General features: G+C 39.4%; 1 protein-coding gene across 1 annotated transcript in view; it reads left to right on the forward strand.

The window, feature by feature from the left end:
* LOC142139569 (interferon-induced GTP-binding protein Mx1-like) overlaps positions 1-10,443 on the forward strand; it is a 32,904-nt gene extending 22,461 nt beyond the window's left edge. The window contains exons 11-13 of the mRNA XM_075197278.1: positions 3,626-3,702; positions 6,853-7,080; positions 8,848-10,443. Of these exons, the coding sequence (XP_075053379.1) occupies positions 3,626-3,702; positions 6,853-7,080; positions 8,848-9,078 (536 nt within the window). The 3' untranslated portion in view covers positions 9,079-10,443. The remainder of the gene's footprint in view (positions 1-3,625; positions 3,703-6,852; positions 7,081-8,847) is intronic.
* The last annotated feature ends 9,566 nt before the right edge of the window (positions 10,444-20,009 follow it).

Here is a 20,009-nt window from a genome sequence, read left to right on the forward strand (position 1 = left end):
TATTTAGTGTCTGTGTGGGCGCAGTCAGTGTGAATGGGCTTACTTGTATGAATGTGTCCCAAGGGCTAGCAGTATAGTTAGCTGCTTCCTGCAATAGGAGAATTTATTACTAATTTATTAACAAACTGATTAGTACTATCCTACAAAATATAGAGGTTATGAAGTGGCATATGTAGGAGGAATCCCTAAATAGGAAAAGGCCAGTTAATGATATTAAACTGCTAATCTTAGGTGATTCTCAACACTACAGCAAAAATAGCTGGCTATCCTTGTTAACACAAGAGTGAGGGACTTGCTGAATCAGCATTTCTATCACTGGTAAGTGGAGAATCTATCAGGGTGGATTTAATCCCTTACTGTCGTACTTAAAACTAATCCAGTACATATTAGAATGTAGTGATTCCCTTCATAAGAAAAGAAAAGCAAGTAGCTACACTAGTTACTAGGAGACCATCAGGAGTCCAATCTAGAGTATTTCCCTTATATGATTGAATATACAACTTTTATATAATAAAAAAACCTCACACAGATGGAAACACTTTAATTGAATATTCAAGCATTAACTGAAATATATGGAACTTTATTGTTTTAAAGAGTGTTTTTAATAAATATCAGAGGATTATTAGTTTATTACTGGATTTCAGGGAGTACAAACAAGGCTAGCAGCTTTTTGCTGCAATTTTAACAGTTGTTATATAGCTTGGATGTTAAATTCTACTCATCATCTTCTTTTTAATATTTTGCCAGGTGATTTTACTGACAAAAACAGGAAATATTTCAGTACATTTTAATGAGTATCAATAAAGCTGTAATGCATATTTTATGTAATTGAATGTAAAAGTCCTGGGGGAATATTCAGTTGTCAGCGAGTTGTTTTTTTTTGACCGCGTTAAAAGTCATTTTAACGCTCTTTTTTTTATCATTTTCAAGTGGGTTAACTTTAAACGCGATTCAATTCCATTTTTAACGCTCATTTTTTTTTCATAAAATGTTTATCTCGTGGGCCAGTAGAAGGTCTATTGAAAGTATAATGTGTGCGAGAGGCAGCCGCGTTAAAAGCTATTTGAATTGTTTTTTAACGCGGCGCGTTAAACAGGAAAATATGTTGTTATATCTCGCACCTCTTTGGGGTGTGTTAAAAATAAAAAACCTCTGAAAAGTATTTGAAATCATATAATAATGTGGATAAAAAGTTAAACTTATGTTTATCACTGATGCCTAACATGTGTAAAATGATTTTCTTGTGAAAAAATAATGAAATAAAATAAACATAAAAATAAAAAATAAAAATCAATAATTAATTATATTTATGTATGTTTTTGGTACAAATATGAATGTAGTAATGTGTTTTGACGTGGTATAGATGTTTCTATGGTAAAAATAGTTAAATTAATAAATATGCTAAAGAAAGTACTGTAATGTAGATATTAACAATGTGTAATGCAATCTAATGTATGGAAATGTATGCAAAACCTTTTTTTTGCGTTATACATGACCGCGTTAAAACTCCCCTAAAAACTCGCAAATGCAATGTTTAACGCGTGGGGGCAGCGTTTCCTCTTTTTCAATTGAATTGCACAAGTTTTCCCGCTGCGCTAACTCAAAACGGTCGCTATTGCCGTCAAAAACCCGCGGGAGATTTCTTTTTTTTTAGCACTGCGGGGAAAAAAACAAAACTCGCAGACAATTGAATACCCCCCCTGGAGTGCCCCAAGTTGACACATTTTCTTTTTCCTCTCCCATTCTTAAAGAGGATTATGACATTGTCAGCATTGAGGAAGATGACTATTGTTGGCCTAAAGCCCATTAGTAAATTGTTTAAATCCCTATCTTTTCTACAGTTCAATAAGCAACAACCAAAATGTTTTCCTTTGTGGGAAGCCCAAACAAATAAAGCACTTCAGCCACAAAAGTGGCAGTCCGTGTCGCTGAAGTATTTGGTTTGCTAAACTATGCATGTCCTTGTTAATATACAACATAAAGGTGGTTGGGAGGGACCAAGGACAATTCTATCTTGCACTATATTGGCCAACTTGGTCTATCATCTTTTCTAAAATGGCTAAGTCACATACTCCCCTCAATTCCCACTATATGTTGGGGTCCCCCAAGGCTCTAATTCTTAGCATACTGATTTTCTCACTGTACACCTCAAACCATTTAATTTATGGTGGCAGCCCACCTTGGTCTATCTTCTTTTCTAAAACTTTTATTACTGCCGCTGCTTTCCCTATCTACAGTGTGGTACACCTGCTGTTTAACATTGAGAATAACACATAAGGCTTCTGGGTGAAGCCCACCCTGGTATATCTTCTTTTCTAAAACACCATCCTAACAGCTAGTGCCCTGCCTATATGTTATAAAGGTGTCCTTTACTTTATTAAACTGCCATCCTATCTGCCACTGCTGCGTCACTATGTTTTATAGCTACTGTATATTTTTATTTATTTATTTTAACTGCCATGCATTAGTGTCGCTGCTTTTACTATTGTTAGCCAGCCAGTTATTTAGCAAATAGATTGCAAATGACTGTACATGACTATTAATTATATAAATACTAATGTAGGAACAAAAACAGCTAAAAAAATACATGATTTTTACCTGTTTTTCACTATTTCTAAGAAAATATAGATCCAAAACCATAAAATGCATAGCAGGGAAGTTTTTCCCAAATAACACACCTGGGATAAACCTTTTATTCCAAACCAAATAAAGACACGGACACAAAATTAAAGTTGGAATGAATGACGGTATTTATTTATTTTTAAACTAATAGGACTGTAAGGCAGACGAGAGCAGGGCAGTCAGGAACGCAAAACCAATAAGGTGGAAAGGTCAGACCATAATACCACCAACCCAGGATCATTCCTTATCTATTGGCCGGTGCTAAGATGAAGTCCAACGGCAAGACTACACCCCCTATAAACTCCGCCAGTATAAACCATACAAAACTGGCCCAAAGGTCCTACTAACAAAACGGACCAACCATGGTATGACACCATAACCGCAGGGGGGTAGTGACCTATGACAAGATCACCCAAGCACCATATGCACAGTTACAGACTGCACTGTTCTCCTACTCTCAACAACTACATTCAAAGTTATGTAACCAATTGTAGGGAGGGCGGGCGGAATCCGGAAGCAGGAAGGGCAGAAGCCTCTGCACACTGACTTATAACTGTGTATAAGTCCCAACCCCTTCCTGCACTCATTGGCTGAAACTTACAGGAATCCACAGCTAATAGGTTCTTTGGTAAGTCACTCACCCGCATGATTTTAACTGCGTTTAGTCTGAGGGACACACTTCTCAAACACGAGGTGTTTATACTAAAACCAAAACACAAAGGGTTTAGAACCAACACTAAAACCAAAGCACAGGGGTCTGCACATTTCTATTCTATACATTATGTACTGCTATCAAAGCAAATGATTTCATTTGTTATAATTGTTACATAAATTTTTTAAACTTAATATCCAGGAGCTTCATTTATTCCTCTTCCATATCCCCATTAATGCCATGATGCCCTTTTGTTGTCCCATACAAAATGTTGATTTTAACTAAGAATAGTCGAGTTCTATTTGTTTTAAAGACAAAAATGTAAAAAAAATTTTTTTTAATTTTTTTTAGGTATTGTACGAAAAACGTTCAATGACATCGCAGATTCACATTTTCATAACTTTAATAATCTTTGCAGACTTACTAAGGTGAGTAATGTTATTTTTATTTGCTCTGTATGATTTTACATGAAGAGTTATCAGGATATCATACTTGCTTAGAGATAACGGCCATTTTTTTGTTAAACTTTATGGGCCTTTTTAATACATGTAACTGTGCCTGGCACAATTGTTTCTAGTGCTACCATATTTATTGGTGTTTTACTTTTATTGTATTGTGATAGCATTTTTTTGGATGCTACTTGTTCCATTTTTTTTTTGTCTTTTAGTTTACCGTTTGTAAATGCATCAGTAAGCCTACAATGACCTCTAAAACACTAGTAAAAACACCTCTCAAACACATTTTTTTCATACTAACATTAAAAATAAGTAAAATCCTAGTGGGTATGAGGCTTTAGTTACAAAAAATGTATTGCTTTCGAAAAAAAAATCATGTCCTTAAATAAAATGTTAGATTTTTATGTAGAATAGATTTATTTTGTTCGCTGTTTTCACTTTTTAACCTTTTGATATTCTGTTAAGAATCATATTATTTCTTGTTGTTATCCCTACTTCTTTCCAATATTTGTTTCTATAATTATTTGGTGTGCAAGACTAGGAGCAGAGCACTTACTGATTTCCTTTTTAAAAAACATAGATGAAAAGAAAATGAGGTGGGAGAGATAAAATAACCTTTAGCCGTACCCATTGTTACTCTGTTCACTCATAAAGAGGGGGGATCAGAGAGAGAGAGAGCCTATAAACCAAGATTGTGCATACAAAATGTTTAGGTGACCATTCGCCACCCTAATGTACTTCTTATGATGCTCACTGGTCCATTTATTACAGATGCTCACATTTGCTTTGAAACCAGTTTATTTGGCTCTATAGTTCAAAAATTCATAATATATTTTACAAATTTAGAAAGATTCTAAAAATTCTAGTTAAATTTCATCAGGTCGAACAACTTTGACCCTGTTCATATGTTCATGCTCAACATGGCTACAGTGAATAAAATTTTCCATGGACACTTTTCGGTGGGGTTGGGTACGCTTGACCGATGAGGAAAAATCCAACATCGACAAGCCCTCCAAATAAAATCCGAATTTCTGCCAAACCCAATGGAAAATAAACAGACTTACCTTGAAACCGACTCTGGAGATCTCCGATTGGATCACCATGCTGACAGCAAGTTATTCCGGTTGGAGAAGTGTTCGGCACTGCAGCTTGTCGGCATCGCGATGTCTGTCAATAGAATTTTAAACGGCAATGTGAGGACGCCTAAGGTTAAGTGTTTAAACACTTAACAACAAGCATTGCCTCTTTAAATTTATATTGACAGACGTCGCGATGACATCAAGCTGCAGTGCTGAACACTTGTCCAATCGGAATAACTTGCTGTCAGCATGGTGATCCAATCGGAGATCTCCAGTGTCGGGTTCAATGTAAGTCTGTTTATTTTCCAATCGGTTTTTCAAAAATTTGGATTTTCTTTGGAAGGCTTGATGATGTCGGGTTAGGGGCAATCGTGAAAACGATTACCACCGTTTTCTGGGGGTGCTGCCCCAAAGGTTAGGGCAACTATTTAATTCATTCTTCAAAACTGGTTACATACAGATGTACAGGAAATGAAGTGGTCAGAGATAAAACAACCCTTATCCAATCAGTGTTAGCAGCAGTAGTCAACATTTACATGTCCTATGGGCTAGATTTACTAAGCTGCGGGTTTGAAAAAGTGGGGATGTTGCCTATAGCAACCAATCAGATTCTAGCTTTTATTTATTTAGTACATTCTACAAAATGACAGCTAGAATCTGATTGGTTGCTATAGGCAACATCCCCACTTTTTCAAACCCGCAGCTTAGTAAATCTAGCCCTATATGTTGACAATTCTGAAGTGGCAGGGGCTAGGTCAATATAGCTAATTAGAGTATCTAAATATTAACAACCTCACAGAGTAGTGTTCTGAGGCTCCTGTCAATCTGGCAACAGATAATTGTGGGTCACACTGGAACCCAGTCAACTTCATTACTTCTCTTGCTAACAGAGAGAGTGATCTCAGAGAGAGGAAGTCTATAGCTCAAGATTGGGCCACAGGGCGGTTTGGTGACTGTCCAGTAACTTGATGTGGCTGTTCTGCTGCCTACAGGTTCATTCCTTAGTGAAATGCTGAGGTTAACCAGGTAGAACATGTTGAAGCTTAAGTAGCTAAATTTCATAGGATTTTTTTAACATTTATTTCGGATCAAAATACTTGAAGTTCGAGGTTTGTCGTACATATTTGTGCACTTGGGTGAGTGGCTTACTGTGTGGTCTAATTTAAAATTCATGGAGTTCAAATATTAGAAACTGTGTGTGTCTTGGCGGGTGATCAGCCGTGTACAAGTGCTGTGGAGGCCCATAGCAGGTAGGCCTGTAGGTAGGATGGTTTAATACTCCACTGTCCATTGCCAATAGTATAAACTCTGAGGGCCTGATTCAATAAGGAGAGTAAAGCAAAAAAAAAAAGAGTAACTTTGCACCTTGGCCAAACCATGTTGCATTGGAGAGGGATGTACATTTAAAATGTGATGGCAGATTTATAGGTGGAGTAGGGTATGTCCTAGATCAACTTTACATTTCAGTGTACAAAAAAGCTATCAAGTATTTATCTGCTACATGAAAAACAGCCAGTATTTAACTTATGTACAAAATAGATTCATTTGCACCCATTGCATTGTAACATAGTTTTGTCCAGGAGAAAACGTACTCATTTTTTTGCCTTACTTTCCTTAGTGAATCAGGCCCTTAATATGTACCTCCAAGTCTGCGGCACATTACAATGATTGCAGTGATGTGAACTGTAGTGACATCACTCACCCTGCCCTTGTGTATGAGTCAACCAAGTAATATAGTGCATTTCTGCAAAGTAAGACTGCCAAGCTGTCAGTCACTCTTTATCTGCCCTGTTGAGAATCAACTCCCTCCAAACATGGCAATCTGCTGCAGAGAGAGGAGACTTTGGCAAATTTAATTTGTAAAGGATAAAATTGTTGTTTATATTAGCTCACTACTACATCCCTTTGATACTTATTAATGTGAAATACTGTCTTTACTTGCTTTTTGAGTAGTCTATAGAAGTCTTTAATTAGCTACCAGTGGTATGGTCCATGTATTAGGGAGAAAGAGATTTATCAATCATATCTGTTTCTCTGCTTCTAGAATAAAATTGAAAATATTCGCCAAATACAAGAAGACTCTGCAGATAATCTCATCAGAACTCAGTTTTTGATGGAACAAATGGTCTACTCTCAAGACAAATGTTACAGGAATGATCTAGAGACCATCTGCTCTAAACTGCTCCAACCTCTGAACCAACCAAAACAACAGGTTAACCTTATGCAGTGCTCTGTCAAAGAGATGACCCATCATCTAGAAGCTTATTTTAAAGTAAGTTTTGGAGTATTATTGGGGATAAGTCGTTATGTTGTTAATTTATAAGGTGCTATTCTCATATTCCACGACCACTCAAAATGACCTTAAATAAGGTGATTTTGTTGGCTTGTTTGGCCAATTTAGACCACCTTGGCATGCTATTGCTGCAAATGACTACCATCAAGGGTTGAAATCAAATAAAATCCTTTTGGATTTTTAATTTTTGAAAATGCAGTGAGCCAGTAATTGTGATCATCATGGTGTTACGTGAGGATTGGCGTGACAACCAAGTGGCTGGAACTTTCAAGTTTTGGCACCTACTGCCAGACCTTAATGTGAGCGGTGAGCTTAAACCAAAAATACATGTAGCTTTATGTAAAAGACCTATAACAAATAACTAATTAGATATTTTTGGATATTTGAGACAATAAAGGTCATTTGCTAAAACGCAAAACATGCAGACCCACAGAGCTTTTCTATTTATGCGCCTACTTATCCAACTAACCCATACATAGGTTAACACCTACATACAGGTTTTGAGACCTGCCCAAGAAAATCTATTTGTGGTACAGAAGATCTGACTGTAAATCTATTTATGGGAGAGAGGATTCAGCTGTAGGTGGAAAGACTGAAACTGTGTCTTCCAAACCCATCCTACAACCAGTTATGGCCCACAACCTTATTAAATTTCAACCATTTTTCCCCCAAAATACTTCACACTTTAGCTACATTATTCATTAACTAAGTCATGAAAATGGGGGACATTGGGACTCGCTCTTACATGTGATTTCCCATATAAAGTGCAACTGTAAGATGCGAAATGCATCCTATTGAAATCGTTGGCTGATGCCCGGATCCTGACGTATCTCATGAAGGCTCTGTGGAACTCTGCTAAGCAGGGAATACCCATATGCACTGCGAGAGACGCATCTTTCATACATTGTAATATTTTTTCGAATGCATCGTTGCTGTTGGTAATCCTATTGAAGGAATCGTCTTTACATTCATGGCTTATACCAGAGGTCAAGGTCATAGACCTTGTCTATAGTAGCACGGTGGCTCAGTGGTTAGCACCTCTGCCCCACAGCACTGGGGTCATGTGTTCTATTCCCGACCATGGCCTTTATCTGTGTGGAGTTTGTATGTTCTCCCCGTGTTTGTGTGGGTTTCCTCCCACACTTCAAAAACATACTAGTAGGTTAATTAGCTGTTGACAAAATTAACCCCAGTGTGTGTGTGTGTGTGTTAGATAATTTAGACTGTAAGCTCCATTGGAGCAGGAACTGATGTGAAGGACATTCTCTGTTCAGCGCTGTGGAATTGGTGGTGCTATATAAATAGATGATGATGATGATAACAGACAATGTGAAGCATCTCAAACCTCAACCATCCACAAAGTGTTTCCTATCTCCCTGATGTCATTAGTACCTAGTGAGTAAATAGCCGGCATGGTCATGTAAATGACTGGTACACTTTGACAAATGATTATTGCCTTGATGAATATTTCCTGTAACATAATGGCGCCAACATATTCCAGAATGCAGCTGTGGCCTGGACACCATAGTAAGGGTTACTATGCAAGACTCTGATGTCACTCAGTGGGGTAATGGTCTCGTATCAGTGCTACATATATAACATAAACATAGGTGTTGAAGCATTTAGTTTATTGAAATAGGTGGAGTAAGTAAGAAGTTTGCAAAAAAGTATTGTGCATATTTTTCATTGCCCATTATGAAACCCAGTTGTCTTTCATTAGTCACCAATGTTGCACTTGTCTCACAGGGAGCAGCGGACCGCCTCTCCAATCAGATCCCGCTGATCGTCCAGTTTTACATTCTACAAGAGAATGGGAAACAGCTGCAGAGAGAGATGCTTCACCTTCTGCAGGACAGAGAGCAGCACGATGAGCTTCTGAAGGAGAGTAGAGATCTCACCAGCACCAGGAATTTCCTGAAGCAAAGGATCCACCGATTGTCAGAGGCACATAAGCGTCTGCTCGGTTTCCCAGGCTAAACAATGGTCATCCGACCCCTCCTTTAGAATGTCCTCTCACTGATAACTTTTACAAAGAGAGATTGAAAAGCTGGCATCTTGTTGTTGTGCTACAAATGCACATCAAATGGTCAAAACCTATTTATCCCTGCAAGAAATATGGAGTTACTGTCTTATTGGCACTTACATGAATCTATAACAGTAGAGTCCGTCAGACGGTTGAGGATCTTTTCATCATAAACATTTAGTTGTGACATTTTTCCAATCAGATGCTGAGTGCATTGAAACCACTCATCTAATAGCATTTTGATTTCTCCTTGTCCCCCCTTTATGTATCCTAGAGGACTCGCAGTCCATCTGAGCAGACCCATTGAACGTTATTTAAGATATTTTGTACTGTAGCTGAAATTCTAATGAGCAGAAGTAACAACCCCACCTCAATGTCCTCAAGACAAGATCCTAGGCTCTAAATTATTACCACCTAAAAATTAAGATTAAATAATTTCTACAAAAGAATTTGGACTACGATCTTCTGTGGCTGTTAATATGATTCCTCCTTGCTATTGCTCTAACACATCCAGTACTATTAAATATAAGTGCTAGGTCATAAGGTCAAAAGACGCTCACATCAATTAAATCAATTCATATAGACCATAAGAAATAGAATCAAAATTTACAGCAGAATTAAATTCACTGGAGGACCTCGTTAATGTAAAGTGTCGGCTTTCTAAAATAGCAAAGGTATTTTGATTCACAATCAAACAACTGGAAAAGACTGAAAACTAATACTGATGCTAATGATTATTATTAATTGAACAGATATATATTCACCAGGACAGTAATCCTATCCCAGCTTTAGAATTCTTTTTACAAAGATGCGATGAGCCATACAATTGAAGAAAATTCGTTTTTGGCCATCGCATCTCATCAAATTATTTAGCAAGTGTTCAACGCAGGAGAAATCATAGATTTCACCTGCCATAACCCTTTTAACGATGCTGAGCAAAGACCCCACATATTAATATGTAGACCGCAAAGTGATGCAGTTTACAAAGCTTTTTGCAACTAAGCTTAAAATCCTAGAGCCGTTTAACGGCATATCACCCAGTCGTAGGTCAGAGACACTACACTAAACTCTCCAGCCGGAGCCTTTCGCATGCATTAACTGCGCATACTTGGATATTTTAATGGTGCATGCGCAGAACATCAGCAGGAAGTCAGAAGAACCATTGTAGAAGACCATCTCGTCTGTGTAAGAATCAATGCAAAGCTCTTTCCTCTATTGCAGCCTACTGACGACCAATAGTAAATAGACTCCTTAATATATTTGGAGATTACGCATGTATCCTAATTGTGGAGAAATAAATTTACACCAAAATCTCATAAGTGCTTTCATAAGGAAGTCTTGTCATATCTCTGGGTTAGACAATTAGGAGCCTCCTGTCTCCAGAATTGCGGATCAATCTACGAGTCCCCTGAATTATATTGTTCTTTGTGTATTAGACAACAAAGGAAATGTTCTTCCAATAGCGGTATTCAGATCGGTAACTAACCAATGTTTGACCACCTGTAATTTATGAGTAGTCTGAAGCTGAGACTCTCCAAATAATTTTGTGCCATTTGTATAAACTGCATCGATCTCCCATTGGGATTTAAATCTCAGGCATGTATTATAGTTCCACTCAATTGTAGCTCACTGTCTGCCATCATCTGTGCTGTTGCTCACTTGCTGACGCATTTTGTCCATGTTTGCGGACTTTTTCAAAATCTGCACCTCCATGTCCTACATTTGGACCAACTTTCATCTTTATCTGATCTTTTTTTTTTTTTTTGGTTTATTTTCATAAACTTCTTGTTTGATCCTTATAAAACTCATGGGAAAATGTTCCATTCTTATAACATTGGTTTATCTGCACTTATCAATCCTTGTCCTCTATAAAATACATTTAGACTGTGAAAAAGGCATGCACCAAGCCCTGACACCTGCCACAAAAGTGGTGTTAAAATTCAACCACTTTGCACAGCCACACGATGTCTTGTAAAACTAACACCCTCAGATTTGCTCAATCTCCACCCCTTCAGGCTCATTATAATATCCCACAAAACAAACTTTATTTTTGCATTGAGACACATTAATGTGGATATCCCACATTCCACCGAAAACAACATAATTCGGATGTTATAACTAGGCTTTTACCAATCAGTATGAAGTCAAAGTCACGAGCCAAATATCCAAATGTGAACTCCTTTGTTCATTCAAGCAAGCATGGGTACAGCATTTCTATCAAGAATCGGAACGACAAATAATGCATTTACACAGTCTCATATACTTTTCTTGTTACTGGGCAGATTTTAGTAGCACGCCCTGGTCTATGACTCACCCCTATACAGAGTTTGACACTGTAACGTGGTACAGTCAGGCACAAGATTGTGCCTTATATCTTTCCTTATTAGTTCCTCCTGCATAATATTAACTCTTTAAGCATAAGTATATGTATACATTCATAAGTTGAATTCAACCAAATTCCATAAAATTTTTAACACCGTTCATGCTCAGGTATCTTATACAAGTGATTGCTTTTCCTATAACTGATATCCTCTTGCCACACTAAAAACAGGTGTAACGGCACAAAAATAATGGATTCGGTCACACTACAAGTAGTAATGCTGACACACTTCTCTGCATTCGTGAATTACCTCCTTACTTTTTTGTAAATTTGGTATTACCCTTATGTAACCCTCCCGATTTTCCAGGGATTAGTTGTTGGGGCTTCTATAGTATTGGAAAGAAGAACCGGCACAGCACTGTGACCTAAAATTGGCTAAAGTCTTAAAACCCAAAACATCTTTCTTTTAGAAATAAGTTAGAACTGTCGTGGCAGCCAATTCCACTTGCACTCTTAATTTAGGTTCATCAGGAATGTCAGTTATGGAAATATAAGTATTGTGAGTTAAAAACATATATACTACGCCCCTGTCCGAAGGGCACACTTTTTGTTACCCAGAAACCCCCTTTTTCTAATCATGAAACCTCCCAGTTAGTAGGTGTCATGTGCAAGCTAATTTTTAGGCATATAAATCTGCAAATACGTGTTTGTGAATTAATTCCTAGAAATTGTATGACATGGCTCAAAGAAGCTGTTTAAATCAATCTATTTTGTTTATGTTAAACTACCCAGGGTGGGCTGGTAGATAAGAGCCTGGATCCATTGTAGCACCTTGTATCATTTATGGCAGGTCGCAAACGTGAAAGCCTTTGCAAATATTTCTTTCAAGATAATGAAATCTAACACATGTCTGGGAGGCCCCAGACATGACGACTGCAGAGACATTGTTATATGTGAATGACAAATTCAAGCTGAATAGGGTCACAGGAAAATATCATATAATTTTCTCCAATATCATAGTTACTAGAGGCATGAGTGGCATGCAGATGAAGGGGAACTTATGACCTGTTGTGTGGAGTTAAAATCATGTTTGTAAGTCATACTGATGAAAAGCATACTTGTCAACTGTCCCGGAATATCTGGGAGAGACACCTGAAATCCGGGTCGGTCTCCCGAACTCACGGGAAAGCAGGCAAGTCTCCCTTATCCTGCAATACCCTGGCCAAAATAACGCGATTTGCGGTGAATCACATAATTTTGGCCCCGCCCCCGTGACAAAATGTCCCTTTTTATGCTTTGCTCTCCTTAATGACTCAGGCCCAATAAGTTCAAGTCTCTGGGCCTGAGTCATTAAGGAGAGCAAAGCATACAAAAGGAGTAACATTTGCACCTGGGCAAAACCATGTTGCATTGGAGGGGGAGGTAAATTTAAAATGTGGGGACAGATTTATAGTTGGGGTAGGACATGTCCTAGATCAACTTTACATTTTAGTGTAATAATAAAGCTAGCAAGTATTTGTGTGCTAGATGAAAAAACAGCCAGTATTTATCTTATGTGCAAAATAATAAACTAATTTGCACCCCTTGCATTGTAACATGGTTTGTCCCAGAGAACATTTACTCCTTTTCTGCCTTAATGACTCAGGCCCTCTGTGTTCTTCTGAATTCACACGACAGTTTGGTCAAGGCAATACATAATTGAAACGAGGAGAACATTGGGGTTTATGTTAACTCTGATTAAAGTAAATTGTGCTAGATTAATTCTAGGGAGATCCGAAGGCTTCCTAAATAAGAGTGTCAGCTTGTCATAACAAACCTTGGTGGTGTCATAGTTGGTACGGCAAAGTTAGTGTGTGGCATAGATAGGGAAGGATTTAATCATTTTAGACAGACCAGGTGGTTGTTTTTTGGTTAACCCTTTGTCACACACGCGTCACGCAGGCTCAGGTAAGTGTTGTTAGTGACAGTAGGTATAATCTAAATATAACACATTGCCTGCAGCCTAGGACACATTTCCATGAGCATCTGCATATGTTTTCATGAACATTGGCCCCAACAAAACAGCTGCCATCACTAGTGTATTATTTTTACAGTTTTGCATTTAGTGCTCTAGTGTTTGTCTGACATAGAAAATACATAAAGTAAATGACCTATTATCTGCAGTCTAATGTGCAGCACTGGGTAAAAACATTCTTTTTATGTCAAATTTTATTACATTTATGTACATTTTGCTGCTCTAATTCTAGTTTTCATATCTGAATACAGCACTACTGCTTAATTTCTGTTTTGTACGCAATTCTGAATTGTTTTGCTATGCGGAATGTGTGGACACTTCTCTTTATGTCATTTCCACGCTATACATATATACACTGCACAGTACCACTTCTCTTTATGTCATTTCCATGATATACACATATACATTGCACAGTACCACTTCTATTTATGTCATTTCCATGATATACACATATACATTGCACAGTACCACTTCTATTTATGTCATTTCCATGCTATACACATATACATTGCATAGTACCACTTCTCTTTATGTCATTTCCATGCTATACACATATACATTGCATAGTACCACTTCTCTTTATGTCATTTCCATGCTATACACATATACATTGCAAAGTACCACTTCTATTTATGTCATTTCCATGCTATACACCAGGGTTGTCCAACCCCAGAAGGAGTTTTGGTTGTGGCAAGGGGGCAGCACCGTTAATGGAAAAAAAAAATCCTGCAAAAAAAAAGAAAAGAAAATACTTACCTTGCGCTCACGCGGTCACGTCAGCTGGTACTCCGGCTCCCTCCCTTGTCTCCTCCTCTGTGCGGCGCTCGCAGTGAATGTCGGGCGTGATGTCATCACACCCAACATCCATTGCGGAGCGCAGCACAGAGGAGTCACCCGCGCGAGAAGAACAATCAGCAGCACAGAATTGGAGAAAAGAAGGGAAGAGGACAGGAGAACAAGCCGATTAAAAGGTAAGTTAAGGGGGATTTTTTTTATTATTTCAAGGGACGCTGACAAGTGAATAAAAGTCACCTGGTCCTGGAGCATCATGGACCTTATCTCCCTGCTACATACTTCTACTTGTAATACTAATGGGGCATTATATATTATTCTCTTTGGCCCATTATAAGTTGTTATCCCTTAACTAACATAGTGGTGTAATTAGCAAAACAGGTCACAATTTGGGGTCACAGTGTTGTGTATGTCAGGTACCGCAGGCCTGGTCAGGGCACCCTGATATACAATGCCTGGCTTAAATGCACTTTATTGATATTGCATCGAAACAATGCAAAAAGTGATTATAGTATAATAACTAGAGAGGATTTTTGGAACAGGGCGATTGAAAGGTAAGTATAGGGGGATTTGAAAAAAAAGTGATATATATATATATATATATATATATATATATAACTTTTTTTCTCATATATATGTTAACTATGTTTTCTATGGTTTTTTGGATGATCAGCTATCGTTAGTGTTAGTGTATCTTATGTGTGGCCCAAACCAACTCATCGTCTTCCAATGTGGCCCAGGGAAGCTAAAAGGTTGGACACCCCTGCTATACACATATACATTGCACAGTGCCACTTTTATTCTCATGCTGTACATTTAGAAAAATCTCCCCTGCCCATACACAGCTATAAGTCTCGGAAGCCCGGTGGTGGCTAAGGTTTGTTTTTTTTATTAAAAAAAAAAATGAAACTTAAACTTAAAATTCTAAAATAAGTTATTATTACCGGGGTTTCATGAAAATTTCCTGATCAGAGTCAAATTTCCCGAAAGCCAGGAATAAAACCGACAAGTGGAAACAGTGGAGCAAACGCTTCTTAGCAGCTGCTTCTGCATCAGTTGTTATTAGATTATGGGCTAGATTTACTAAACTGCAGGTTTGAAAAAGTGGAGATGTTGCCTATAGCAACCAATCAGATTCTAGTTATCATTTGTTTAGTACATTCTGCAAAATGACAGCTAGAATCTGATTGGTTGCTATAGGCAACATCTCCACTTTTTCAAATCCGCAGTTTAGTAAATCTAGCCCTATGTCTTACGCTCTGTGGATCAACCAAACTTTACTTTTACAATCAAACAATTTAACTAAAAAAAGTATCTGTTGCCGGTTTATTGCAGTGTTTGTTTTTGTTTTGTGTTTGCTTTGTTCCAAAATCAAACATTTGGAAACCTCCCTCTAGAAATGCTGCGTTTGCCCCTGCCTGTCCCACCTACACAACAAGGAACACTGTGCTGTCAGTGCTGCAATACCAACCACTGTTGTCCACCTTTCCAGTCCACCCACAACCCATTAGCTTTTATGGGAAGGGTATCATTAAATCTATGGCGAAAGAACTGTCATTATGTTACGAGCCACGGCGGTACTCACAGCCACCGTGGCTCGCTTCTGATGCCCTCTGACGTCCCAGCCGTCACCTTGACGACCGGGACGTCATTTCTGGAGTCCACCCGACCATTGCTAAGGCAACGGTTGGACGTCAGCAGTAGCAGCGCCTCGTCCCGGCGGCTGGGGACAGCCGGGCATGTGCGCAGTAGTGGACACAAGCCTGTGGGCTAATTTGATGAAAGCATGGTTAATTAAGCAGGGGCTGTGTGTGTGGTTTCAGAGCTGGGCTCTGGTTGGCTGATGCTGGTATGTAAGGCAGTGAGGTCTGCAGCCTCACTGCCGGTTATAGCTTTTCTGCCACAGTCCTGCTGACCTGCTTGTTCCTAGTACCTGCCTTTGTTCCTGTTCCTGTCCCGTGGACACTCTATTGGATTTCCCGTGTATGACCCCCTTGCTTGGATTTGGACCCTGCCTGTTTGCTCGTGACCCTGACCTTTTTGCCTGTATCTTGACCTTGCTACCGTGCCTGTGACCTCTGACCTTGGCTTGTCTATTGGATTCACTGTCTGCTGCCGGCCCTTGACCCTTGCCTGGACTTCCCTCCGCTTTCCTGGGTTCTCCCCAGCCGGTACGCACTTCACGACCCTCTGCTAGTCTGCAGCCAAGTCTGTCCCCACCACTAGGGGCTCCAGTGAACACCTGACTGGCAGAGCAGACTCCGGGTTGTGCTGTACCGGCTAGAGGGGTTCCTAACACATTAAAGTGAGTTGTCAATGTAGAATGAGATTTCCATTCAGAGGGCTCTTTATTGTTTTCCCAATGTAATAGTTTTTTCTTTTTGTCTTGTGAATTTAATTTAAAAAAATCCTGCCCCTCCTCATTTTTACTCTTTCAGTATATTTCACTTGGTTTACAGCTTGAGAAACGGATCTTACACTTTTGAGGAACTTGAAAAGTCTGATTGTCATCACTGACAATGCTTTAGGCACATATAAATAGGTAGTTCCTGTACAGAGAATATAATCCATAGCAAACATTTCACAAGTTCAGCTACCTTCATAACTATGCCCATAACCATTATCAGGGCATGCGGTCATATTTCCAACAACGTAAATGTCGGCAGTTATGCCACATGTCGGTAGGCTAAACGACCGAAACTTCCATTTTGATGACAGCTTCAAAATGTCGACAGTGTGATTGTCGACAGTCACAATACCGACATTAAAAGAGCAATGCCGCTGGGTCCGGCGGCTATACAGCAGTCACCTGATCATTTGGTCGCTCCAGGTAGTTTGCCCTAAACTGCATGTGGTTTGGCCTAACCCATGTGCAATTTAGGGGTCTCCAAACCGCCATACATCACCAGCAATTTGGATTTTCACCTTACATTACACTGAAAAGGCTCATGATGTTAATTAAAGGAATAGAGGTGCCCCCATAAATATCTAAACGTCAACCTCCATAAATATTCAGAGGTGAGTAACTAGTGTAGTGTGTGCTTCAGTGGTGTCTGGTCTGCAACAGGAGGTGCTGCCTGGAGAGCGGAGGAATAGCCCCCTCCTCTTTCCTAGTGTGTTGTAATGAGTTTCATTTTCCCGTGCTGTATCGCTCTCCTCCCTTCCCAGAAGACCTGATTGCCTGCCTGACGCTCAGACTGCAGTGTTTGATAATTGTATGGTCACATGATTGCAGAGCATGTGAGCAGCTTCAAATGTAGTGGGGAGAAGAAGTGCTAATATATCATACACACACATACTGCCTCACTTCAAGCACTGGTTATTAATATAATAATGTATTTTGCTGTGTGCGGTGCACTACATATAGTATTTTTGGGCGAACAGCATGTTCATTTAACTGTTTGACACTAATATCATACATATATTTTGCAGCACCTGTTTTCAGGACTGGACAACCTGTGGCTCTCCTGGTGTTGTGAAACTACAACTCCCAGGATATCCTGACAGATATTAGCTGGCTAAGCATACAGGTGCTTGTAGTTTCACAACACACAGAGAGCTACAGGTTGTTCAGGACTGATTACTGTTATCTCACTAAGAAAAAAAAATCAAGTTTGCAGGTCTGTTATAGGTCGTGCTAGTGAGAGAGTGCTGAGGGACAGTAATTAATGGAGGCAGTGTGATTCTACATACCTTCCAGGCTAAAATGCTTCAATGCTGTGCCTGATCTGTAGTTTATAACGCAAGTGGAAACCCCATTCTATTCAATGTGTCCATACCTATTTGTATTCATAAACTGCACATTGTTGATGCATCTTTCTTCTGCGCAATACCCCTCTGACATGTTAAACTAAATTACTGTAAATAAAGACATAACACAGATGTACTTTTTCCAAAATAGGTCACAGTTATATAAATTGGGGGTGGAGAAAGCAAACCTGCGAGACAGTTAAAACAACTAAATACTGAACCCAAATGAGTGGACGGCCGACATAGTGCTGCTTCTACTAAACCAAGGATAGTTCCCTTATCGAATGGCGGTAAAGCTGGTGTCAGAGTGATGATTACAGCCCCTCTAGACTCACAATTGCAGAGTCCCCACAAAGCCGGTCAAGGAATCCAGCACCCAAAGGGACCAAGAGCCACCTTTACCTCGAAGATGGCAGTGAACTGCGGCCCATCAGTGATAGCGCTGTATGTATTAGTTTGCTGATTGCAGTGCTTACCTGCCAACTGTGTCTGCTCTGTATGAGGGAATAAAAGGTTAGAGAAAGCGAAAAAATATTACGACAGTAAATCACATATGAAAGGGAGGGAGGGAGGGAAGCTGTTCCAACGAAAGAGGCAGAACATGCAGCATGGGGGTTTTAAATGAAAACTTACAAAAACCTCCCCCTGGATTCTATCGGCCGAAGAAGGACTGCCAGTGAACTTAACCCCTGATGATTAGTGACTTGAGTAAGACGCACAAATTTAATAAGTTTAAGTGCTTTCGGCTTTAGGGCCTCTGTTGTCATAGTTATCAATATTATTATTATTGATCTTTTATTTATAAACCCCTGACATGCTACGCAGCACTGTTCACTGGGGGGTACATAACATAAAATACATACAATGACATGAAACAGAAAGTAAAGATGGCCCTGACCAAATGAGCTTGCAATCTAAGAGATTTGGGGAACACTTGATACATAAAGTAGCAGAATAACAATTGTAGCATCGATATCAGCCAACGATAATAAATCATACATTTGCAACTCTGCAGCTACCAGTGGTGCGTCAGGACAGACAGCCGGGTGTCAGGATTTGAACCCAGGGATTCTGCTTCTGTGGACTGCTGCTCTGCTGGCTGAGCTATTCTGGATGCTGGACAGCTCTTTGCCTTCACTCTCTGTTCTAGCTCAGTTTCAATGATCTCTTGATGTTCCAGCATGTTATGGCTCCTTCCCCTGTCCTCCTATAAAAGGCTGACCTGTTCCTATCTTCCTTGACTGATTATTCTGCCTGTAATCTAGTTCATGTTGCTGCATTCTGCCTCCCTTTATCAATTACTTGTGTACCGACCTCTGCTTGTCCTCGACTACGCCTCTTCCTGAACCCTTTACTTATTGCCTTACTGTGTACCGAACACGGCTATTGTTGACCATTCTTTATTATCTTCTTGTGTCCTGCCTTCCTTCCTGCTACTGGACTCCTATTCAGTCTCCGGACTGTTACACCGGGACAGAGACATGAAACATAAACTCGTCACTCTAGATATCTTGTCAGCTGCTTCCTCTTCTGATTCTAGAGAAGACTTTCGCTCGGGCACTCTTGTAGTTATCTAACAGCCCAGGTTTTATGATCTCCATTTTCAGTGCAGCCACTGTGACCAGGAGGACAGTGGAGATTGCCTATGGAAGAACCGGGATGACGACAGCAATGACAGTTGAACTCACTGGCAGCTGAACCTGAAATGGTTCAGAAAAGTTTAGTAGGTCTTCTAAACAACCCCGACAGTAGTAGATACCAACACTTTCTATCAAACTATTTTTGACAGACGACTCGTCCCATTTTTAAAAAAATTAATTCTGGCCATAACCACTTGCAGACCACACTGACCTAAACCCACACCTGCACCTGTTTATTTCTGAGATAGCAATCAGCTGTTTTGTTTATTCCTTTCTTTACAACCAGCTGTTGCTACACACATGTTATCATGTTATTGTCCTATGAACATGGATAGCTATTTGTTAATGCCAACTTCTCCACATTGAAAC

This window comes from Mixophyes fleayi, chromosome 2 (assembly GCF_038048845.1).
Source record: "Mixophyes fleayi isolate aMixFle1 chromosome 2, aMixFle1.hap1, whole genome shotgun sequence".
NCBI classification, from domain to species: Eukaryota; Metazoa; Chordata; class Amphibia; order Anura; family Limnodynastidae; genus Mixophyes; species Mixophyes fleayi.